General features: G+C 32.2%; 2 protein-coding genes across 3 annotated transcripts; both read left to right on the top strand.

The window, feature by feature from the left end:
• The first annotated feature begins 575 nt into the window (after positions 1-575).
• Positions 576-21,905, top strand: LOC140057900 (ciliogenesis-associated TTC17-interacting protein-like). The gene is made up of 11 exons (XM_072103627.1): positions 576-928; positions 3,570-3,808; positions 4,620-4,687; positions 6,233-6,418; positions 8,189-8,244; positions 15,308-15,394; positions 15,865-15,925; positions 16,243-16,346; positions 18,858-18,982; positions 20,534-20,699; positions 20,950-21,905. Exons 2-11 carry the CDS (start codon positions 3,735-3,737, stop codon positions 21,205-21,207), a joined length of 1,185 nt encoding a protein of 394 aa, XP_071959728.1. The 5' UTR covers positions 576-928; positions 3,570-3,734; the 3' UTR covers positions 21,208-21,905.
• Positions 21,906-24,309: 2,404 nt separating this feature from the next.
• On the top strand, positions 24,310-26,817 carry LOC140057932 (uncharacterized). 2 transcript variants are annotated; one of them, XM_072103630.1, is made up of 5 exons: positions 24,310-24,382; positions 24,898-25,046; positions 25,211-25,454; positions 25,726-25,777; positions 26,261-26,817. In XM_072103630.1, the coding sequence occupies exons 2-5, from the start codon at positions 24,924-24,926 to the stop codon at positions 26,403-26,405; spliced, it is 564 nt and encodes a 187-aa protein (XP_071959731.1). In that variant the 5' UTR covers positions 24,310-24,382; positions 24,898-24,923; the 3' UTR covers positions 26,406-26,817. The 2 variants fall into 2 exon arrangements, with proteins under 2 accessions (XP_071959731.1, XP_071959730.1); XM_072103629.1 differs by having other exon boundaries at positions 24,311-24,382; positions 24,894-25,046.
• The last annotated feature ends 7 nt before the right edge of the window (positions 26,818-26,824 follow it).

The following is a 26,824-nucleotide window of genomic DNA, read 5'->3' as shown; positions in this document are numbered from 1 at the left end:
TCATATGTTTAAGTGATCGCATCATCGCATTTTCTTGTCAATGTGTTACATTCGGTATGCTTCGACCTAAAAATGAATAATACCTTAAACCAAATAAACGGAAAATTAACACAAAATTTGCTCTACAAGTACTTGAAACAATTCAATGTCGATTAGCTTTCAGCTTTATTTCTCTTTATTCACCATATTGGGGAACCATTGATTTAAAATAAACAATAGACGAATTTCATATACGGAAACATCTTGCAGATAATAGACCAGCAGCTGAGATAAAGAGCGTAAAAAACAAAAATAACACAGCGTTCTCAGAGGATTTCAGGACACCATGTTAATTAAAACCTCCATGACAGTCTATGTGTAGGCTTAATATAAATGTATATTTATTTGATAAATGTTTCTGTAATCTGTCTATTTTTAGTATTTATAAAAAAGAATAATAAAGTACAGTATTACTATTGTTAAGCAGAATTAATTGAATGATCTGATTGGTGTGCCGCATTATTATGCAACTTTAATTGATTTGCATAATACCATAGTGACGTAAAGCGGCCATTTTTTGTATCACACGGGGACTGCTAAAGAAAAACACGAGAGGTCAACATTATCATAACACACACGGTGTCGAAAAACTCTTTATCAAAGTACTTTGATCAAATTTAAAGATGAATAAGGAATGTTGGTAATTGCTTGAAGATTTTAGGAAAACAGTACCACTATAACTATATAACTATAGGCCTAGTTGTGAACTTATTGATAAATTCACAGTCTAGCGCTAGGCCAGGCTAGACGTCAGACTGGACCTCTTTTTATTCTGTGATTGCGGCTCTCTGGGCAGTGAGACGGCAGTTGTTAACTTGACTCTCACCCGGCTAGCCTAGCTGAAGTCTAGGCTAAGGCCGTGTTTACACTACAGTTTGTTTATTTAAAGGTAAGCTTTACCAGGTTGTAAAAATAGGCTAGGCTAGGCTAGGCCTAGCTAGAGGCTAGTAAATCGGCCTCGTTTGTTTATTTCAATAAAACAGAGCCTAACTAGCTAGGATAGGCCTAGAGGTTATTATTAATACTTAGTTAGTAGGGGCCTAGGCTAGGCCTCTAGCCAGGCCTAGCTAGAGAGGCTAGGATATACTGGCCTAGGCCTAGCCTATTATTAGGCTACCTATAGGCTAGGTTACTAGAGTCTAGCTAGAGAGGCCTGTAGTCTATCTAGGCCTAGCCCTAGTCTAGGATGGCTTATTAATGGCCAACTGTACACTGACTGGCACTGCTGTTTATAATAGAAAAATAAGATATTATTGACCATTTTTTTATTACGCCGTGGCTAAAGATACGGTACCGTATTCTAACTTCTGTTTACTAAAGGTACGGTAAAATTGCATTACGTCATAATCAGCCAATGGGGTGCTGGTACGTGTGTGACGTCATCGTATAAGGACTTGGGATTTTTTTTCATATCACGTCTGTTGTATTATATATGTAGAGAATTCCTATCGGCGGCGCCAGGCTGCGTGGATGTGTGTGCGCTGCAGATGAGGGTTTTATTTTTATTCCAAATGGCCTATTTAGGCCTATATTTTTTATTAAACTTTGTTTACAATGGTGAAGATAAACAACAAGCAAATGCGGACAATTAAGGGGCCCTCAAATGCTATGATTTAGACAGTAGCCCCAGGGCTGACGAGTCACAGAAATCAGCTCACACATGCAGCTGGCCCCAGCCTGGCATCGCTTTCCCTCTACACAAACAAACTCATACAATGAGGTTATAGTACGTAGTAAGTAGGCCTAGGCCTCTTTTGAAACGGTTTTCTGTATTCTAAAATTAAAATCAACATGTTTTGGCTTTTCAATAATAATAACAGACGTAGGCTACATTTAGTTTTTGTCACACACGACGGCGATAATAGCGATAAATAAAGCATCAAGAAAATGCGGTTGATCACTGTTTTCGCGATATGAAAAAAATCCACAAACTCCTTATACGATGACGTCACACACGTACCAGCACCCCATTGGCTGGTTATGACATAATGCAATTTTACCGTACCTTTAGTAAACAGAAGTTAGAATACGGTACCGTATCTTTAGCCACGGCGTTTTTATTATTATTGGGGAATTCCGTTTTCAGTTATATACTGTACTACAGCCCTGGACGGTGCATGTGCCTAATTATTTACATTATTCAAATATATTTTGTAAACAAAAGATGCAATTCACTTTAGATATTTAAAGTTACAGAAATTTATTTAAAAAAAAAGTTATTTAATCTACAATGCAAAGGATAGAATTAGGCTCAGTTCAGCAGTTCATTTTCCATTTTTAGACCCTTCTTTCCCTACCCTCCTTTTTCAAAATCCTCATCCAATGTCTTAATCTAGACTGCTTGCTGTTCATGGTGACTGAGGATAAAAATAATATAAATTTGTTTTTTAATATTCATTATTCTTTAAATTATTATACAGTGCTTTATTATATTTTTTATTATCTGCATTACAAGACAACAATTATTATTGTTTAGATATAGTAGGCCTACACAGTATTATAGAAATTAGCAACCAATTTTGTTAATAAATGTTATTAATTCTAAATAGGAATTTAAAAACCTGTGAAATATGTATACGTATTCAAGTCAATTCAATCTTTTATTTAGGAATCTCTGGTCCATAGAAAGTAAAAATTACAAAAGTGAAATAAAATAAACAAGACTAATTACTACTACTCATCTCTGGATGGCATTCCACCTGGAAAGCATCTTCGACTTAACTAAGACCGTTGCTTATAATCGTTGAGAGTCTTTGACTGAAGAGGTTACCCAGTATAAATATATTATCAATCAATCAACCATACAATATTGATAGGAAATATGTTTTAATAATTAATTTTTAATGAAAATGTGTTAAGATAAAATATGTAGGCCTACAGTATGTAAAGAGACAACGACTAACAATTACAATTTTAAGGGAATATTTATATGGTTAGAAATAAAAATGGAAATAATCCTCATCATAAGACCAACAAAAAGAAGAAATCCTACAAAAGACCCATTCCCTACAATTTGTATCTATTACTTTAAAAACATTAAGCCAGGTCATTCTATGTCTTCAATGTACATTTTATGGTAAATTATGATAAAAGAGAGAAATAATGCACTTTTGTAGCTGGTAAACATTGGTACTGTACGGACATTGTATGCTAGCTATATGCCTGATGTTGTATAGTTGCTGCATTGGTTGTCTTTCTGTTTTTACCAGAATCCATTGATTAAAATTTGGGGAAACCCGGTATTTTCGCTGAAAAATTAAGAATATTACATTTGTTTTGGCCTCAAAATTATTTACCTGAAAAATAGTCAAATTGGCCGCCAGCCAAAAGATTTTTGGTTGAATTTAACCATTTATTTTGTCATTTTAGTCAAAAACATTTTTTTTTCTCGTTTTTTTTTCTACGCAAGTGATTAACTTGATTAAAACTACAAAAAAAACCTATTCAAAGTCTGATGTAATTAATCTTCATTTTTTATGTTTTTGGGGGACAATACGTCTTTAATGTTTACTTCTATTATTTCCTACCAGGTTCAGTTTAAAGTTACAAGAATGAGTTGGCAGCAGTCTATTTGAAAGTGCTACCCATCAGACTACTCGCCTACAGTTCGACAAAATCATCATCTGTTATTAGCGCCGTTGTCGTCATTTCATTGATTCTTTCAAATTTGAGGTAACAACCACTGGCAAGTCATAATGAGCTCACAAACATTTTCAAAAATGAGTACCAAACCGTTTGTTACAGATAATTCAGAATCACTATATGACAGGTGAGTGACTATTCAGAATTTACACTGATAAATAAGTTTTACTATTTTAATATCTGTTTATTTGATCTGGAGTACAGTAGATTTTTAATTTTTTTATGTTTATTAAAGTGGCAAAATAGTTGCAAGATAGTTGCAATACATTTCTATTTTATTTCATATTTTTTGCATCCAAGAAGTAAAGTACAAAACATTTTTTTTCCTGAACTATTTTGTTTTTATTTTGCAAACAAAAAAGAGAGAGATTTCGATCTGTAAAGGTTTTTCTAGTGAAACATGGCATTTTATCTACTGTACTTACTGTACATTGAAAAAATACAATACCGTTTTAATAAAAAGAAAGTTGACTCATTATTTTTCTATCAAAAATTGAATTTGTTTTTGCTGTTGGTTTTTCCTTAGTAAGTACTAATTATTCTACAGTAGGTTACTGCAGTAACTACATTTTTTTACTGCATGTATTGTAAACTTTATGAGGCAATCTCAATGTATTGCTTGCTGAATAGAATAAATAGATTAAAGACTATAACATAGTACAGTATCTGCAATAGAATAATTTTGATAACTTTTGTTAGCATTGATTTTGAATATAAATCACTATACTGTACTACACTATCAAACTGTACCCATATATGGACATGATGATGTCATATCACTTCTGTATCTTATTTAAACATTTAATACCATATTTGGACACATCACACTCATTTTTGTCAAACTGGTTTGATTGATAGTGTAGACAGAGTTTAAGATGAAATCATTATTTGAAACAAAGATTATTTGTGCATTAAAAAAATATTATTTTTGTTTACAGTCAAGAAAAGGAACCCTCTCCACTACCAGTAGCGACAGATGATGCTATAGCATATGTTGACAAAATGGGTATGTTCACTAACCTAATAATAACAGTTAGTTATAAGTTTGTAGGGCCTGGCTACAGAATCTAGTAAATATTAGGGGCAGTAGATTATACTTGGATAAATGAGTTTTACTGGGAGGATTGAGGTTATACTCGGACAAATAGAACTGTAATGTATCTGTAATGGTAGTTTATACCAAGAGAAACAAACAAAGTGATTATTACAGAACAGTCTCCAATATTCTGATTTTTGCCGAAGTGAAAGACATTTTATGACAGCAGCAGCGGCAGTGTTTACAATTACCGCTAATCTAAAGTAGTTCCACATGGCAGTTTTAACAATTCAACATCTGATTATAATTTTTGCAATTTTTTTTTATTACAAAATATTAACTAATAATAATATAAAAATTATTTTTCTGCACAGTACAGTTTTTTAGATAGAATTGTGGTAATTCATAATATTGTGCTTTTGTTATTTATTTTCAATTAATTAATAAATAATAATATAAACATACAATAGAAAACATTTTGTTAATGTTACAGTATACAATACTTTAGAAAGCATCAAATTTATACAAACACTGTTAATTAAAGTGATTGTCTTATAAACTTTTATTAAAACACTAAAAACATACGTTATTGCATTAAAATGTAGTAACTGCACTAGAATAAATTTAACATGATCCCTTAAAGCTTGGCATTTTTGTTTGACAAGTTACGTTAAGCTTTCTGAATTAATTTATTTGTTTTTCATCAATTCTAAAGTGAATTCTTTCCGAAAGATGGAAGATTGTGTATTTAGTAAAATATGTGGACAGTAAAGCAAACTGATTAATTATTAATATGATTGAAGTCAGCTTATTAATTAGAGCAAATTTCCAAGTGTTAAATCAGTATTTTTTTAATAGTGATAGTCGTCCATCAGGGAATGAATTAGTTTTATCTTTCATTGTAAAAGTCGATGATTGGTGGTTGTATTATGCCATCTGTTAGCGTTCTCGGATAGTCCGCTTCACCATTCTTGCATACATTACGGCATGAAAATTATTATTGAATGAATTGCTTATATCATCCAATAATTATGTGGATGGTGGTTAAAAATTGTTTCAACATACCTTAATTAAATCCACCTCTCGAATTTAAACCCTATACCATATGTACATCCCACACATACATCCCACACATCATTGGATATTTTCATCAGTAGAAATAAATTGGGACACCACTATAACAACTGTACTAGAATAGTGAAATTGCTTTAACTTATCATTATCAGTAAAATCTCTATCCCTAAGGGAATACCTTTATACTGTACGATGTTTTTTTATATGGATGTCCCCTCAATAGAGGTTATATTAGTCATATTTTTATAAAAACATTTGCTTGTTAATGTTAAATACAGAAAAGTGTCTCTGCAATTGGTTCTACTAGTAGTACTATCTACTATACCTTAAACAGTTGTGAATCAGCCATGATAATGTCCATTTTGTTACCATCAAAGCAATAAATACCATCATCTTAATTCATTATTTTAATGTTGATGATATAATTTGTATTATTTTCAGATGAAGGAGAGATTGATAGTGTGCTGTTCACAGATTCTTTGGTAACCACATCAGACACAGGAAAAGAGTTAGGAGAGTTCACAGTGAGCATAGAGAAAGCACGGTACAACAGCAAAGATTGTTACCTTATACATGCAAATAGCCATGGTGCCATCGATAATGTACCAATGGGAACATCTATTACTGGTACGTAACGTATACTGTTTATTTTATTATAATATAAAGTAGAAAGAACACCTACTGTATTAAGTAAGGCACCTTCAGGACCCAGCAAGTTTTAATTATTATTATTAATAGGAGTGTCCCTTTAATGGAGGATTACTGTTTTAGTGGTATTACAATAACATAAATTGCTCCTTATTCTTGTCCCCTCTCAAAGGAGGATTTCTAATGTACTTCATTTATTCATCAATTTCTTCATTCACTAATTCATCCATTTCTTCATTCACTAATTCATCCATTTCTTCATTCACTAATTCATCAATTTCTTCATTCACTAATTCATCCATTTATTTATTTATGCACATCTATGTGTGTATCAACAATAATTCATTCACCATTTCAGTATAAAATAATCAGTTGTTCTATCTGTTCTTCACTCAGTCTTATTAATTACTCTGTGCATTGCTGCCACAGATATGTTATTATCATTTGTTCCGGCCTTGGTCTGTTTGCTTAAATTACAGTTAGTATTTAGGCTTCAAGTAAAACAGTATGTTATCATTTTACTATCGCTGTAATAGCTAATCAAACAAGTAAATCTAAGATTTAAATGTGTCAACGAACTCATAAAACACACAGACTGATTTTAAAATAAAAAATATTAATATTTTAGCAAGCAAATAAGAAGTAATACTGTAGGGTAAGACTGACATCCACATCTGTAAAAACGTAATTAAATTCACATTCAAATACCTCTTACCTCAATAAACATACTGTACCTGTACTCTTACTACTGCCCTCATCCTACTGTAATAATCATTGTAACAAAGATTCTAAAAAGTTAAATTAGTTCATGATGAAAGTAAATTTAGACTACTTTTCACAAATGTTTAGTAAAAGTGAATGCATACTTCAGCAGTTTTAGATGGTGTTGCTAAACAAACATCACAAAATCCATCCCTGTGCAACTAAAACTTAATCAACTAGTTGCAAATATTTTTGTGTGTGATATTTGCATAGAAAAATCTGCTAAAAACGGACCATTCAATTGTATTTTTAAAAAGTGTATAATTATTATTTTGTTATTAATATCATGGAGTATTTTACTCCATGTTAATATGTATTCTTTGAAGGTTTGTATGTTGAAATCAGGAGTTATTCTCACTCAACACATGGTGTACCGCAAACTTTATATTAATTAATTTGCATAAATCCTTTTGGAAAAAAAAAGGTCAGAAAAAAAAGTACTAATATATGTTATTAAGACCAGAGTTAGTGAACTGTTTATACTAATGAACACCTGCTGTTGTAAGGTCTATGGCCAACTGGTAACACCCTTTTGCAATACTGAAAGGGAAGCTGATCAACGTTGTAACACAGATAATATCTGCCAATGGATTATCGTTAATAAGCAACGTTGAGTAAAATTCATAGCATGACATCATGATACCTGGATTGTGGTGTTAATTATGTATGTAAATCTTTCATTTTTAAAAATGTCAAATGTTTGATTTTTTAACATTTTTTAATGATTTTGTTTTGTGCATTACACAAAATACACATAAATCATCATCACGATATTCATTTAGTCATTGATTGGGTTGGGGGTGGGGGAAACAACGTTAGGAGATCACGCAACCTGGAAGTTTATAAGGGAGCAAAAGGAGATAAAGAAATTATGAAATAGTTGTTATTGTTTAATAATTAGTTTATTAATATTACACTACAGTAACATTATGACAATTAACGTGACATTACTGTAATAATTTTATTAAAAAAATCTTATTCTTCCAGCATATGTGTCCAAAAAAATAGAGACATTAGAACAACAGCATCATGAATATGTCAAGGTGAGTGTTTATTTTTTGCCTGCAAAATTACTCAATTTTCATGCACAGACAAGACTGGAAGAAGATGTCATGATACTACAATGTTGTACTACTGTAGTTGTAATAATGACGCAGTGTGTTGGATGTTGGACTATTGATAGTGAGATCATGGGTTTGAATCCAATGCTCGTCATATTGCCTGTATCATTTAGGCAAATGGGTGCCTTGTAAGGTCAAGACACAACTTTGCACGGATTGCTAGCTGCATTATGGGAGTATATTTCCATACGTCTTTGATCCAAAAATAACCGGGGTAATAATATTCACAGGTTTTACAACATTAGGCGCTTTATAAATCCAGGATATTATTATTATGATACTTAAGTTCTGTCTACGCTATCAAACTTTATGTAACAAAAAATATGTGATGTGCCCATATATCGACATAATGATATCATATGTTGGTATATTTACCTTGAATTTACCTTGAATTGCCACAGTCCATCTTCTTTCGATAGAGTGTGGCAGGGTTAAGGGGGCTTTTTAGCCCATTATAAACCCATGTGTTTATTTATCTCTTTCTTGAAGCAGAGTAGGTTTGGAGCAGATATTGCACTTTGTGGTAAGTTGTTCCAGTCATTCACTACACGCTGGCTATAGAAGAATTTCCTACTTTCCAGATTTGGTTTTTCTTTTCTCAGTTTGTACGAGTGTCCTCTTGTCTTTCCATACTCGGCTTTCTTAAACATTTTTGTAGGCTCAATTTTATCTTTCTGTGTTATAATGCGGTATATTTGTATAAGGTCACCTCTTCTTCTTCTATCTTCAAGCGTTGTGAGTCTTAATCTTTGTTGCCGCGTTTCGTATGGTAGGTCTTTCAGGTTAGGAATAATTTTGGTTGCCCGTGCTTGAACGTTTTCTAATGTCTTTTTGTCTTTTTCTAAGTGAGGACTCCATACCTGCATACAGTAGTCTAGATGACTAGTAGTCTAAATGCATACAGTAGTCTAGATGACTAGTAGTCTAGATGCATACAGTAGTCTAGATGACTAGTAGTCTAGATGCATACAGTAGTCTAGATGACTAGTAGTCTAGATGCATACAGTAGTCTAGATGACTAGTAGTCTAGATGCATACAGTAGTCTAGATGACTAGTAGTCTAGATGCATACAGTAGTCTAGATGACTATAGTAGTCTAGATGACTATAGTAGTCTAGATGCATACAGTAGTCTAGATGACTAGATCACTACCATATTAAGGCACATCATAGTTTTTTTGTCAAACTAGTGTGATAGTGTAGGCAGATCTTTAGAAGATTGTCTCCTTGATGTTGGTTGTGGTTGGCGCTGCACTATTTTGTTGTGGATTCAAGTTAAATTCAGGAATGAAAACTCAATTATACATATAGAAAGGTTGATTTCTCTGGCATCAAATGTGTTTATCATTGCAATGAAAAACACATACCTAAATGACAGCCATGTTGCCAGTAGTTCCGCTCCACTGGTTAGTGCTTTTTTAGCAAAAGTTATGATGATGAAGTAAGGGAGAGCAGGAGAACAACAATCAATCATGGTGTTTGAAATAACATTGGTAGATGCCATGAAAGTAAAACAGTTTTAAGAAAACCCCAATCGATTGAGTGTATGCTATTTTACCGATTAACTGCAACTTTAATTAACGTTAATTATTGACCGTCGTTTTGTCAACTACCATACAAATTTTACCCTTTGACCACCTGAGCTTACAGTATCTTGGGTAAAGATGATGTTTCAGTCAATAACTAGCCCCAGAAAATGTGGTTTTTATATAAGTTTTATCTTTTAATCTAATCTCAAATAAATGGTTACTTGGCGTTTATGCAACAGAAACAAGCCCTAAAGCCTGATGCGCATTATTGTTGTAGGTGAATCTACAGTACTGTTATCAATCAAAGTCATTAATAAACCCATTTTCATTATCTTCTATCAATCATTGGTTGACTTTCAAACAGTTACCTACAGTCCTTGTAATATCCTGACTGATTCCCAAACGAGTCCTTTGTTTTATAGGTTTAGCATGCTGAAGATCCTACACGTACTGTATGGTTATGCACAATGAGAATTTTTCTTGTTTTTTTTTCTTTTATTCATCAGTTCATCTTTATTCTCCCTTAATCTGATTTACACTTTTTTTTTATTTCAACCATCTTTAAAGAGGATAACTTTTCTGGTTTATCCCAGTGGATTAATTAACTGAAATTCAGGGTACATTGTAATCAGTATAAACATTAAATTACGAATATCAGAATCAATATAATATACTATAAAATAAAAATATATATTAATAATTATTAATTATTATTAATTATCACTTCTATTAAAGATGTATTGTCCCTTTGACTAATTCCAAAAAAATAAAAAATAAAAGATTTCGAAAAAAGGTGGGTCATTCTGAAGTATCATAATAGTTATTAACTATCACCAAAAATTTTTCGAAAAAAAAAAAATTTTAACTGAAATACAGACGTTTTTTTGTTAAAAAAATAACTTTGACTTCCAGTCAAAGTTTTCAATCAAAACATATCCCATAATGAAACGCGCTTGTTTGGCTACTCTGTATGCATAATCATAAAACTTCCTCATGATCTGTGTGAAAATACCTTCTTAACCGTGACGAGTTGTAAACAATCCTAATTTAGCATATGCATAATGCGTACTCATGGTTTGAAATCTTTGTTTACTTTCGCTCGTGACGATTTTCCAGATGAAATGTAATCAAACTAATTTACCTGTTAATTACGTAAACTTGTTGTTTTTGGCTCAAATTTTCGACTTAAAGTGAATAACTTTAATATTACTTTGATATGGCCACTTTAAATTTAGAATATTTTGACCTTCATTTCTTTGTGTTTCAAGGGACAATACATCTTTAAGCACTATGAGACAACTGTGTCACTTATGTTTTATATTTCACCTGAAGAGTGCGGCCAGCTACATGCTGGTCGTACGAAACAAATTTGTAGTGATTAAAACAATGAAGTAACCAAGTTTTCTGCTGTTATTTTATTTATTTATGCTCTACCTTGGTATTGAGCACTCTATCCAAACGGTCTGAAAATTTCAACCTGTATATTAATACAGTAATTATATGTATATTAAAAGAGTTAAAAATAATATATCTTTTCAATTTAAGTTTAAATATATTTTCAATTTTGCATTTCCGGAGCTTGGTTGGTACATTATTATAACAATTAGGACAGATGTACTGTAAAGAATGTACAGTAAAACATTCCAACTTGACTTTGGGACAAATTAAATCACCTCACTTTCCTTGTCTTTCCATATCAGGACAAGCAAACTTTTAACAAAATAAATTATTTGTTACACCAAGAGTATGAAACAGATGCCTCCTCTTTTTATTTCTAAATCTTAAAAATTACATTGGAAAAGATAACCCATTATTTCAGCACTTTTTGGGCCCCTGATTTGTGAATTCTACTTTAATCAAAAATTAAACAAATTAATAATATAATATGATGTTCCTTAATATACTTCTGTCTTTGTTTTCATCTCAAGATGCATATAAATGATAATGACATTGGTTTATGACTCATTGTAAAGTGGCATCATAAATTGAAAGTAGGCCACTTAATGTGAACCTTCCCATCAACTGTACCCCATTAAACCTCATCGATAGGTCATAGGTCACATCTTACAAATGACACAGATTACCTGAACTCCCATGATTGATGATGAGAGGTATATGTTTAATTTAATTTGTTTTAATCACTTTTGAGACACACTTTAATTTTAAAGGACAAATTATTATGAGCAATTAAAGTATTCTCACTCTTGTTTAATATTCATTGGTGACCAAATAATAAATTTATATTTATTTTTTTTATAGTATTTGTAACGCAATACTTTTTAGGTTATAAAAACACCTTTTTAATCTACTAAGCCTCTTTGGCTATCCTGGATAATCTTCTATAAATATATTTAATCTGCAATGACAGTAGTATGTGTTTTTGTATTTATATTTTTATAGTTAACGATTTCCGAATAAATAAAATTCCATGATCAGGTATAATCCTACCTCCTAATTTAGGCTAAATTCAGACACAAAATTTCATTGTCAATCATATTATAATCCCATCCCCTATTTCCCCTCAAGTTTCATACCCAGGCCCTTATAATTATAATAAATTATAGAATTGATTAAGATCGTTATACCATTTTTATTTAGTTATTTTAAACATTTTCAATACTAAATTAATTATTAATTATACTTTACATATTTTGAAAAGAAGCCCTCTATTGAGTTTGCAAATAATAGCGAATAAAAGCCCATCTTTCAAAATGGCCATAAAACGTGTTATTGGTGAATGAGCCCATGGGCTTTAAATGAGGTTGAAAAGGATATCAACTGGGACTCTTAACATGTTTTATTCCCTTTGGCCAATTTAATGTTATGTAATATGTTGATAGATACCCGATTAAAGAATTAATATAAAAGTATTTATAGATTTTATGATTCGGTGATGATACATGATATTTAACTTGAAAATTAATCAAAATGTGTTTAACTGTGATGTTATACACAAAGGAATTATTGTCCTTGAATGTCATAAAAAAATTGAAGTTTAACGCCTTTTGTAAATTGTGATGTCATGGTAGATTATGAGTATGACCCACAAGATGTCGTGAGCGGTTCATTGACTGAGAAAAGAACCCTGGCCTGGGATGGATAAGAAATCAGTAGGCGAGCTTAGAAACTTCGGTAAATCCTCTGAGAATTGTATAATATCCCAGTGCTTCAGAGTAGGAAGTCCTATATCATTAGTTCCTTAAGTAAGGAGTGGATTGATAGTGACTTTAAACCAATGAACAGCAAGCACTTACGATACACCGTGAACAAACACAGCAAGGTTTTCATTCCTGAAACCGGTAGATTACACATCAAAAGAGAAATTGGCAATACCTTGGGCTTGCGAACAACTGTTACGTCACCGACAACGCGTAAACCGTTCCAGATTGGCGAGCTAACAAACTCACCGGTTATAAGTGCACGCTCAGAGTTTGTTTAGACTGTGACAGAGGTATACGACGAGCATACATCATTATGTTGAGATCACGAGCTGCTACCTACGGTTCGACGAAGCGATATTTCGTAAGCACTTCTTTGTTGTTAAGCATGCATTTATTTTTTTGTTGTTAGTTCGGATGTACTTAATTTTCTAACAGGTAATTGGCAATGTACAACTTTCGGTATTGAGCTTATCTAGTGTGTTAAGGTGTGCAGGTATGATAAGCTTTGAATGCAGATGGTAGGACTGCGGCGATAGTTGTTCAGTGTGATATTTATTTTTTCCATGTGTCATGGAAGGGGTGTCAAAGATCAGATTCTGGACAGGATATTCGAATCTATGGACACCTGGGCATGTTTTAAAAAGTGACGTTGATTAAATATGAAAGATCTATGATTCCCACCACCTCTTATTAAAAACTACAACAATGCTTAATATTACGATTTTTGAAATATATCACTTTCTTGTTAATCATCATTCATTCATTTATTTCTTTTTTTGCTTTTTAATCATAGCATTATGTACTTGGTGTTTTGTTTACATGAATTAATTTAAGCTACCGCAGTTCAATTCAATTAATGTGTTCCAACCCTCCAAGGTGGAAACTATTTAACAATTTGCAAACATCATGGTTGGATTTTGTAGATTTTCACAGTGTAAAAGAATGCTTTTATTTAAACCAAGTCTCAGTTCAATGTCTTTTTACCTTAGCTTTTCTCATCAAATGTATTTCATCTGCCGGAGATTGCTTTTTATTGGGGATTTAGTCTTGTATGGCTGATAAAGACAATGTTATATGCCAATTTCCTGGAGCGTCCTGCAGAATTTTAGAAACTGTTGTTTTTATTTGACTTGATATCATTGTATTACATTTTTTGTTGTGATAATTTTTTTTTTTTCTCCTCAATTTTCTCTAGCATATTATATTTTAAAGCTTAATGCTTTTTGAACTAATGGAATTGGCTGTTAGAATGTGACGTATTGTTTAAATAATATGGTGAATAAGGAAGAATGATAATTAATTTTTCAGGTTTAAATGAAAAAGTAAGAACATAAAACAGTAAAATTGATCCCCAATAAGATCTAGTGGTTATTGTGTCATTTCAATCCACTTCCTAAGCCTTTATTTTTTTTATTATTCTTTTATTATTTATACTGGGTGACCTCTTCAGTCAAACACAGTTCTCTCAAATGGCCCAGTGTACATATCTGTGATGATCAGCATACCAGTGATGATCCCCTCAGTGACTGTGTATGACAGTGGCCATGTGTAAACTAGTACATCGGGGTGTATTTTGTGTACACTGACGGTTTATAGTCCTTATCCGAAAAAACTCATTATTATAATGAGTTTTTTCGGATAAAGAAACATGGAGTCAGTGAAAATATTATGTTATGGCTATGTACTGTATTACAGTTGCAATGTCTTAACAGCTCAGCCACTCAACGTTAAACGAAGCCTTTGAGAAGCAAGTATTACTTGGATTTTCTTTATTACAGCTTGGCTATAGTTCTATAAAGCTCATTGTCATTTAAAAATAAATACAGATATTATATGTGCTCTTCTAACAACATGTGTTTAAAGGTTTTCATGGCAAATGGTGTACCATGTGATTCCAAAAAGGAATATGAGAATGTATTGCCGTTTTGGTTATTATGCAGAAAATGGTTGTAGCACAACGTTTTCAACCTTTATCTTCTTTTTGGAATAAAAGGTGTACCGCAAACCTGACGCTTCTTTTTCTGAAAAATAATAATCGAACAAAATAAACAAATTTAGTTTTCATTTCATTATTTATTTGGTCTATTTAAGTATATACAAAACAAAAAAAAACTGAAATTGGGGAGACCAGGGTCAACCTAAGTGAACTTAATCACTGTAGCTGAGCCGGTTGACCCAAACTAAAAATGTGTGTGTGTGGAAATTGCTCCGGATTTGTTGGTGGGCATGTTATACCTCAGGGTGGGCCTATGTCTGAACAAGTATGATGAATTTGTTTGTAATTTTATCTTTTCAGCTAGAAGAACAACATCTTGATAAAAAAACGTTTATTGTTAAACAAGAGGATAAGTACATTCTTAATAGAATAATCACACAAGGGGAGGTAAGTAACAGATTATTTTTTCATCATCATCATCATCATCATTGTTAACATCATCATTATCATCATCATTGTCAACATCATCGTCATCATCATTGTCAACATCATCATTGTAATTGATATCATGTTAAAATGATCCTCTAAAAATATACAAGTAAATTTACCAATCTAATGTGACAATTCGAATAGTAATTTGATTAGTTAAATTGCCTGCTTTGCGTCCACAACCTTGCGTTGCATGTACGTCCTTTTCTTTGCGCCCTAATGAGAACCATGCTTTATGTACAGTTATAATGAAATAAGATACTAACATATCATTGCTGCTAATGCTATCATTATTGTACAACTTAATGAATATGTTAAGGATGATGTGAAGCTATGGAATCTTTTGAAGAATTTTTAACTAACTAATTACTGTACATGAATTTCCAAATATGAAAAAAAATGTTTATGAAATTTTTTTATGTTCACAGCAAGTGTTTAGGCATGCTGAAACATACAGTTCAGAAACCATGCATGGATTCATATCAGAAGGTGGGTAGTACTGGTTTTTTATTATTAAAAAAAAATTCATTGGACCAAAGTGACCTAGTTTATTGCAGTGACTAACTTATAAACATCTACATTTTTAAATAAAATCATACTTTTGATGCAGTAAAAAATGTATTTACTGCAGCAACTCCAGTAGAATAAATTTAAAAACCTGTATCAGGTAGAACTCTAACCCGCAACACCCATTATACATGGAGTATGAAGAACAATTACATACAATAGTGCGACCATCTGACCAAATATCTAGCTGCAAAGTTACTCTGTACATTTAACTTTACTTGTTTTTCTTATAAAAACAGGTTCTAATTTGTTGATACAAAGGCTAATGGTGAAGAAAGGCATTCCAGAAGATTGTAAATTCATTTCATTTGATTCAGAAGCCAAACTGTGTCATGCAACATATGTAAGTATTTTTTATGACTAAATAAAGAGTGTCCACTGTCAATAAAAAAAGAGTGTTACAGTAGGAGTATAGTTTTTCCACAAAAGGTGCAAAAATTGGCATGAGCTAGTATTGGCATATTTACCATAGTGATCTATAGTTTGAAAAGGGCACTTCAAAGAAAAAGAGCGTTCGTTCGAACCATTGGGCTTGATTACTTAAGTTAAAGTACGTATTCTGAAATTCATTGACAAGTACTGTAACTTGCATGGAAACTTGCAAGGAAAAAAAGTGGGTCTTTTGAACCCTTCACTACCCCATCTCATCGTGCCTAAGCTCAGACTAGCAGTTTTTGATTTATTTATTAACAAAATAATAAAGTATAGCATACTTGTAAGTACAGACAACAAAATCATTGTTGGAAATTTGTTTCTCACGCTATCTAAAATGTGTCAAAACCGTGTACAACTTTTTTTGTAAAAAAGATTGAGTTTAAAGCCCCTGGATCTAATCACCACTAGGGACTCTGCTGAAAAGGTTACCTGCAAAAAAGGATATCGCAAGTTATCGTATTACGTCATTTTTCAGAGAATGTCAGCGTCTGAAAAAACAAAGGTTAATTGTCACTAATGCAGTAGTCGTGGCTGTCTCTTCAAATTTCGCTTTCAGTTTTGTTTTTCAGTTCAATTTTTTTTTAATTAAAAAAGTCTGGTATTCAAGTGATCCCCTGGAGCCATGAAAACAATGTCATAAAATGTCATAATGATAAAAAATGAAAGAAAAAGCAGTATTGAACACCTTTGTTAAATTAATTGTTCCGTATTATTGAAGGCGGATGATGTCATCATTGTACCCCACCTTGCCACGATGACATTTTTCTTCAAGGTCATTTAATGGAGTTGAATAGGTTTATTGTATTTAGATTTAAGTGTTTGTGCTGCAGTGTGTCACTGGATTGGGTGTTCAAGACCAGCACTTGTTGGTACTTGGTAGGGCCAATCACAACTTCACTGATTACTGGAGGAACCATTTTAAAATAAAAAGTGTAAATACAATATAATGTATACTATAAGATGAGGTCGTATCAATTTGATCTCTGGTGCGCGTGCGTACAACTGAGGACTAGTCCTGTTTGCCGTACCACGCCGAGAATGTTAAAGAGTCGCTATCCAATCGAGTTAATGGTTAGGACATCTGCATATCAAGCAGGCGATCCGAGTTCGAGTCTCGGTTTGGGCGACTTTTTCTCATTCTCACAGATTTCCTCATCTTTATCGTTTCAAATTAATTAATTAAATTTCAGTATATCACCGGGCGGTTTAGAATTAATTTTCTTTGCCTGATTTGTTTACAATATAATGTAGTGTTATGTCCCTATGCGCTATCTGTAAGTTATTGGAAATATTGTGATTTTTTGTTGTCCTTGTTTTTTTATATGAAATTTTGTTATTTTGAAATAAAGTTATCAAGCAATCATTAAAAAAAAATATCTAATTAATTTCCAGTGCGTCACGGGCTGTTTATAATTTCTATTATTTTTCTTTTTATTATTTAAATTATTATGTATTGTATCTGTGAGGAATTGTTTTTTTCTTACTGTTGTTTATTGTTTTGATTTAGCTTTTTTCTTGTTTTAATTTGTATTTTCATTGAGCTCAAGCTCTGCTAACCACAGGCATTTTTTTTTTCTGTAATTTGTAAGTTGGATTTATATACTGTAAAACTGTGATATATTATGGTATTATATTAATATAGTATAGAATTGTATTCAAATAAGTGGATTTCATACAAAATAAAATATACTAGAATCTTAAATTGTAACGTGACATACTGATCGCACCGATTAATTATGCAGTTACTCTCTGATGTGGACACTCTAATCAGTCTGTTTAAAAAAACCTGTGTTGAATTTCTGGGCATTGCGTAAACAGGGTGATTTAGCTAAAGGCAAATGTCATGTGATATTAATTTCACTTTGTCACATCAACATAATTGTATTTTGTTATACCATATAATAACAAAATTGTGTGTATTTTTCAGGTCAAGGTTTTCGTGGCCAAACACTGACCTATTATTATTTTATTGATGGGTGGGGATATTTGTATAGCCATGACTCAATATTGTGCCTACATACGTATTACAAGGCTAAAATGTATACGTTAGCTCGGCCATGTTAAAATATATCCCATTTTTGGATTTCAAAAAGAATCTTGATTAAAGTAAATTGCATACTTTGAAATCAGCTGGTGCCATTTTGAAAATTTTTAAAAATTCTGTCATCAGCCAAACGTTTTAGGATTATTACTTCACTCACAATCTATTAATGTAGACTTATAAATACGTCTCGGTTGTCTGGGAGTTTGTAAAGGTTGTCAGTTAGTTATAGCCATCTAAACCCATTTACATCAAACCAATTTGCAGAGTATCTCGCTTTTTATAACTAATCTTGGAATAACGGCGTTTAAAATGTTAATCTTTACAATCGTTATCATGGCGTGATGTAGTTGTATGATAATCTGACCTTTTTTTTAGAAATCCCTGGATAATCATGCTCAAATGATTGAAGATACCGAGGTGACCGTGACAGGGATTGAGAGAACAATTCAGTCATACTCGGACCTACCTACGACATGGCAAACATGTTTCTTACGTGATGGGTAAGTTTTTTTATAAGAAACAAAATAATGATGCTGCATTTATATGTTATATAAAGCTTGAAAGGACAATTCAAGTAATTTGACCAATCACGATGCAATAGATCATGTTGCGTCCTAGTAGAAAAAAAAACTTTATAAATTTGATTGATTTTAAAAAGGGGAAAGAAGTGCACCACATTTTGTTCTATAATTTAAGAGATCATGTCAACTATTCTACTGCAGTTACTGTATGTAAATGTAAGTTTATGAGAAAAGTTGCTAAATAATTGCATAAACAGGTTAAAGAGTAAACAAAATGTAGTTACTGCAGTAATTGCAATAGAATATTAATGTTCCCTAAATCGAAAAGAACATCGAATAGGAAAATATGTCGTTAAAATGTGCATTTTGATCTGTATTTAGCATAGAAAAGCACTCTTGTACATTCTTTATAATTCTAATACAAATCCACCATAGCACTATATCCTTGGATTTGATTAGCTGTGTCTCCAACTTGTGGTGATCCTGTTTTTACACAATTGTACTTTATAATTGTTATACATATTTATGCATGTTGATTTTGTATGAAAACAAAAACTTGCAATCCATGCAGGTAATGTCTAGCCATCTTATATAATTGCTATCCTTTTCATAAACTGCTAAGATCTATGTTTAGAGGCCAGCCAGTCCACAGGTCAGACTGTTCTTGATATTTATTTTAATCGAATGGAAATTTTAGAAATCTTGTTGACCTTGTCATGCTCCTGGGATATAAAACTAGCAGTTTTGGTAACATGGTTCCCATGTCCCACATTCAATAAGTTCTCTAGAGTATGGTCCAGACAGCCATGGACACTTGGGAGTGAGTAGTCCATGGTGTCGTTCTATGCTACTACAGTATATGTGCTATACTGTATATAAAACTATATATAGTTAATCATACAATAATAGGGGCTAAGTCTGTGTTAGTCTAGAAAATGCAGGCCAGATAGGTGAAATAATGACAAAATAGGAAATAAACAAGAGTTTGTACACAGCAGTCTTATCCATTCTTGTGTGTGCCCCAAGAGGCGGATTAAGGGAGATGCATATTATATTTCAGTCACCTAAAGAAGTAACAAAATACACAAACCAGACTATTATTTGTGCCCTCAGAACAAAGTGCGCCCTATACAATGCTGGATCCACCTCTGGCCTCTGCTGAATGTATAACACTTAACATAATTGAATCCAAAGGCAAATTACTGAACAAATGACAATGCTGTGGGTATCAGTCGCTGGATCTCAATGGAGATACAAAAAAAAACCGAAAAGCTAAATAAAAACGATATAGTAAAACAGCTAGAAAAGTTAGCAGAGCTTTCGTGCAACACTAGCCCCTCATCAGTGCAAGTGAAGGAATTTGGATAACGTCATAGTATAAAAACCGGCAAGTACTGCCTGGGTGGACAGGAATAAGAGAAATGCAACAAAAGGTGACAGGGTGGAGTCTGAATAAGAGTATGTAAATGGTGACGATACCTGACACGATACCTGATACTTAACATAATTGAATATATTTTTGTTTTACAGGAGAATGAGCAGTAGAGTCCAAATTGGCTCACCTGTTACCATGCGATTATTACGTGTTCCTCAGCCTTTAGAGAAGGACGAGTTTCGTGAAAAACCTACCGTGGCCAAGAAGACTTTGAATTGGGAAGATGATATGCAACTTTATTCTAAATTTCTTGACAGAAAGGTAATGTCACTAAAGCTCATTCTAAGTGTGTGCCAAAATATGGTAGTGACATGCTCAAATTAATATGATAGTAATATGACATCATCATATATGGGCACATCACATTTTTTTGTCACATAAAGTTTGATAGTGTAGACAGAACCTAATGCAATAAATTGCTATAGTGGGTGTCCTTATTTCAGCATACTTTACTTTCATATGTACAAGATAATGCAACAAAAAGCATAATAAATGTATTGTTTTTTTTTAGGAGGAACTAAAGGGCGATCATGCGACCTACATGCGGCACCATCCTGAATTGAAAGCTCTTCTTGCAGACTTTCTTCAATTTTTACTTCTTCGCAAACCAGAGGATATTGTAGCATTCGCTTCTGATTACTTCTCTGCATTCTCTCCATCGACCAAAGAGGGCAATCCTTACGCCACATCTGGCGAGGACCGTTACATTCCACGTCCGGAATCCCCCTTAAAAAAGCTTTCATCGGCATCCGGGTTCCCATCTTCTTAGACCAAAAAAAAAAAAAAGAACGTTATACATGTTTATATTTTTAAATTGAAATTGCTTCTATTCTATTTGTGTTTGTTATAATGATTTTAGAGTGCAATTAATTAATGATTGAATATTAATTAATGATAGTCTGATATTGGTTATGAATGTTAATACATAAGTATTTATTGCATGTCAAGTATTACTGTACAGTGTCATATTATACCTGCCTAATATCTTTCAGTATATTGTAAATTAATAGATAAAAATTTAATATTGTGTTTTGTATATACCTGTATTAAGTATATTTTTGTTCGGTATTTGCAGGGCCCCTTGTCCATATAGTTAGTTTACATACATACATGCATAGTTGTTTTATCATGTTTGTAGTATACAAACTGTATCTGTAGGCAAAAGTTAACTTTGCAGGTAACTGAAATACAAACAAAACATCGCTGGTTTTGGTTAAAGCAACGCAATAAAAATAATTATTTTATTGTGTTAACAATAAAAATGAGAAAATCGAGAGTGAAGTAAGTTGCCCCAACTTAAAGATTCAAAGTTTCCCGATAATCTCGGAAGTTTCTCAATTATTATGATGGGACAGCAACACTTTTCACTCTCAATCTTTACCATGCTGGTACAGTGGGCAGTTTTTCTGTTTATTACGATAAATATAAGTAGCACTAAAATAAGATTATTTAATATTGGTGAAGGGACTGATTTTGTTAGTTTTCATACTTTTATTCAGTTAGTTGTGTATTGCAATAAATGTCAGATATATAGCATAAGAATATAATGACAACATAAATACGTTTTGTTGAATCACTTAGGTTTCTAACCCACAACTACATACATTGAAAACAGGTCATAAAATAATAATAATAAACAAAGAATAATAATTTAATTATTTTATTGTTTTATAAACAAAGTTGTACAAAGTTTGTCCGGTTACAAGTCTTAGTAGACACAATGAACAAATAGATAGCATTATATATATTTACTAAAGTTAATGAAAAAACAACGAAGCGAAATCAAAATTGAAGCAGATAAAGAGAAATGCCAAGCTTTTGGAAAACAATATTTCTTTATCTGTTAATGAGTTGGGTACTTCAAAAAGTTCACACTTGAATGTTATAATGCAGACATTAAGGACATTTTGATTTGCAATGACCTATGCATGTTGTTTCATAGGTCATCATTAGACCTAGAATCAACTAATTAAGCCACCAGTCCACCAAAACTGTATCAAAAATCAAGCTGTAAACCACGTCCCAATGTTCCTGCATTCTCACAATGACATTACATATACTGTATATGGATGATGGTATATGTAACGCTAGTGCTAGTTCCTAGGATGTCTCAAATCAAATACTCTTGATTAAATGCATCAGTGGAGAGAAATAAAGGAAAGCAGAACAAAAGAGCTTAACAAACAGGAAAAATTTAATTGGTTGATATTAGTGAAATATAATATGTGTTTGATGTACAAAATCACATTATATATTAGTCTGGGTTCTAGACCAAAATTAGTAAAAAGATAAATATTTTGGCACATATGACGTTTCATACATATAATGCGTGACCTCACATTTTCAAAGTTTTTCAGACAAAAATCGAAACGCCGACTGTTGAACTACCATAAGAAAGACAATAACTACAGACTTTGGGAAGTCTACATACAATATATGTCTTAGTTGTTGGCTTTCATGTACAGATTTAAAATATATCGATCTAAACTATATGCAATATTCGCAACAAATTAAAAATTCTAACCCCAGAACGGCATTTATCAATCTTTTTCATAAATAAAAAATGTTTATGAGTTAATTAAAATGAATGAATTTTTATGTTATGCAGTTTGTGTTGTCATCTTAGATTTTAAAATAATGGTTAATTAAAAAAAAAATATATAACTTTAAAACAAGATTCTTTTGCTAAGCTGGATAGTAGAGTCGTACAATACAGTGAATCAGGTGGGGAATGAAATAATCATTTGTGTGTCTTTGGTTACAATCCCTCTCTACTCTGTATAATTTTTTCACTTAAGCATTTAGTCGCATTTCTGATTTATGTAAATTCTAGAGCTGTTTTGGTAGGTCTTCCATACTTAATAGTAATTGTTTAAACAGGTTTTTAAACTATAGTATTTCATGGTAATATGTATATTTTAATTTAATATTTATTTCACTTATGATTAAAACTGGGTATGGACAGAAGTTTATTTTTGTATAAATACATTAGACAATACTTCTATGTTCTTACTACGATATTATATATATATATATATATATATATAAAAGTATTAATATATCATTAATTGATATATAAGTATCAAAATAGAAAACTATTTTAGGATATCTTCAGCACCACCATAATTTAAAAAAACAAACAAACAAAACTGATGATTTTTAATTCAACATTTTGACCATATACTTATGCCACCACTAACGTCCATACTGTGTTATCATTTACATCTGCCATCATAAATTTCCAAACCACTTAAAAATGGGCCTACTACTCTATATAGCATCCCAAGAAATGCATGTGAGGGAATTCAGGATTTGTTAAGGGGGAGGAGCACTAAACATAATGTTAATAAAAAAAAACATCAGATATCAAGAAATAGATCCGATATCAAAACATAGATCAAAATTTCATTTTAGATGTTAAAAGGAGGAAGTAAGCGCCTCTACCACAGTGATTATCCAGCGCTCTACCCATCTGGATTTCGCATTAAACTGAATTGAATGGATTTAATGAAAATATAAATCTAAATATGTTAACAGTCATGTTTTAGCAGTGGCCATAGAATGTGTTAATATTCAGAGTATGTACTTGCACTGGAAATCTTATGGAAGAATGCTGTGGCTAGTTAGTGGTTTATATAGCTATTTTAGACTGTTTCTGTTTGTATGAAATTTGTACGCTTGTTAAAAGCAAATATAAATATAGAAAACATGTTTATATTGTGTTTGTTTGTCAAAAAATCTACCTTTTAGTGTTAGAATTAATTAATCGCAGATTCATAAAGTTTACTGAAGGCATATTCGGCGTGCCATATGAGATTGAGTAACTTTTGATTGGTTACAAGTTTACTATCATCCCTCTCCGATCCCCTCCTCCTCTTCGATGCAATTCAAGCGGATATTGGTCGTGTGAGACGCGTGCTGAATAGAACTAAAAGAGTAGTATAGTAAGACTAGTTAGGCCTAACTTTTAATTGATAATATACTTATTTATAGGCCTAATTTTGCATATTACATGCTTTTTAAGAATTTGAATGTGCCATGTTCAGTTTATTGTAGGTGAAGTCTCTCTTTATCTTATGGTGGGCCTTAGTAGGCTAAGGCCTACTAGAGAGGGGTCTAGCCCAGGCCTAGTAGGCCTAGCTAGCTAGCTAGACCTAGGCCTAGGCAACTGTAAAGTCTAAATAAAAGAAAGCTAGGCCTAGGGCCTAGACGCCTACCTGCCTACCTACAGGCATAGGGCCTAGCCAAGAGCCTGCTGGGCGGGCTTGGCAAAAATAGTCTTATTTTTTTAGTTAGGGATCCTACCAACAACAGTAGCTACACAGGTACCTAGCATATAGCCGGTAACCCTATTAATTAGGCCTAGCTAGGGCTAATCTCTTTAGCTAGGATAGGTAGCCTAGTTTTTGTTTGTATTGTATCTAATAATTTATTATTTTACTGGATTTTCTCTAGATAGGCCTAGTTAGGCTAGTCTGCATCATCATGGAAGAAGTAAAGGAAGGCTGTAGTATTACTATTAGTAAAAATGTGTCCACACATGGAAGAATGAGTGAAAGCCAAGATAAAAACTTTCAACTACCCTCGGCCTTAACTCAAAAGGAAAAGGTAATTTATTTCTTAATGTTTTGTTTGGTATTTGTTATTTTAACCTATATTTGTCCTCAAACTCAGGAAAACTTCAGTGATTGATTTCAGGAATCCTATCAAACATTCTCCTACTCCTACCTATACTAGGCCCTAATGGAATTTAATTATTTATTTTTTTTCAGAATTTATTTAGCCCAACCAAAGAACCATATCGAAAAATTCCAAGACAGTCAATCGACCTGACATTGGGTAAGAGTAGTAAGCAGTTTTCTGGTGCAACACCTGAACAAGAAAAACAGACACTGCCTCATCAGAATCAGGAGTCACTAACAAAGCAGCAGCAACCACAGTCTTGTTCAGAAAGCACTGACAAAATACATAGAGGCTTGACATCTCAAAACGAATCTGTCAATGAAGTTATCAAACGTACGTAGTTTGTATTCACTAACAAATAAAGTTATGCCCTAATAAATAACACAGGAGAAGGCAAAAGAAACATTTTTTATAGATCATGCCATGAATACAAAAAAACAGAAATACAGTACATAAATAATATTTATAATACATGGGTGGATTTAGGATTTTGAAATAGGGAGGGGAGAACTATTACAATAACAATTCAAAACAATTTTACTATCTCTGTCAAAAGGCTTCATTTAATATACCTAGTAATTTTTTTTTGTGCATATTATTATAGTGATGAATGGTGATATCAATATGACTATTTCACAATGGAAAAACACGTTTATGTAAGTTTTTTATTTGTATTTTTAATATATAACTACTACTACATAATACTACAATGCTTCAATACTTCAATGATGTTACAATATTTTTTATTTTGATGCTTGAACAACCAATTTTTCCATGTGGACAAATAAAATGATTTGATTTGATCACTTGCTAATTCATGTTTAAACTATTAATTCAGATATTAGAAGATTAAAAGTGTTCCAAATGGAAATAAAGTCTGCTTGAAAATGTATTGATATTTTGGTTGTTATGCTACAACTTCTGGAGATTAAAATTCTTATGATAGCTTGGTTTGCATTTAGATGCAACCTAAGGATGTAAGTCGTAACATAAATGAATTGACCAATCAAAAATGAAAGTTTGAATAATCCAACTATTTGATTGGCCAATTCGAATGCGTTGCGGCTTATGTACTTGCGCTGCGTCCTAGTGGGAACCAAGCACATGATCCAAACTGAGCCAAGCTTGTTTCTTTACAGTGAAAGTGAACAATATGAGACGTTCTCTTTCAAACAACTTGATGTCTTATTAGCCCAGGCTGAAACGATTGAAAAGGAGCTATTGACACAAAAGGAAGGACTTCGAAAGCGTCTTGCGGCCTTATCCAACGCCTTGAAAGTCTAATGTAATTTTCAATTGGTTTTATTTTAATAATTGGAGTACAGTAAAATACATGTAGTTATCCCTCCTGTCCTGTTATTATTGATTAACACACTTTTTCTCCATTGCAATTATATTGCTCACACAAGCACTTTTAACTGAAAATAATTTACTTTATGTACAATACCACAGTAAAAAAATCCCTCACATATGAGATACTGAAAATATATAAAATTAGTTGTACATTTAAATATTTCGATTTGAAAGTTTTATTTTAAATTATCATTTTATTTACAGAATTTGTTTTTTAAAGTAATAAAATATGTATAGAAAGTTATATTAAAACTTTAATTTTCAGTGCAATAGGAGAATTTACTTTTCTAATAAAATGTTAGTTTATGTATAAAGATTAAACAATACTAAGAATGGAGGCAAGGTTCATT

Source organism: Antedon mediterranea, chromosome 1, assembly GCF_964355755.1.
Source record: "Antedon mediterranea chromosome 1, ecAntMedi1.1, whole genome shotgun sequence".
NCBI lineage: Eukaryota > Metazoa > Echinodermata > Crinoidea > Comatulida > Antedonidae > Antedon > Antedon mediterranea.
The sequence above is the reverse complement of the archived record's forward strand: the minus strand, read 5'-3'. Positions and strand labels throughout refer to the sequence as shown.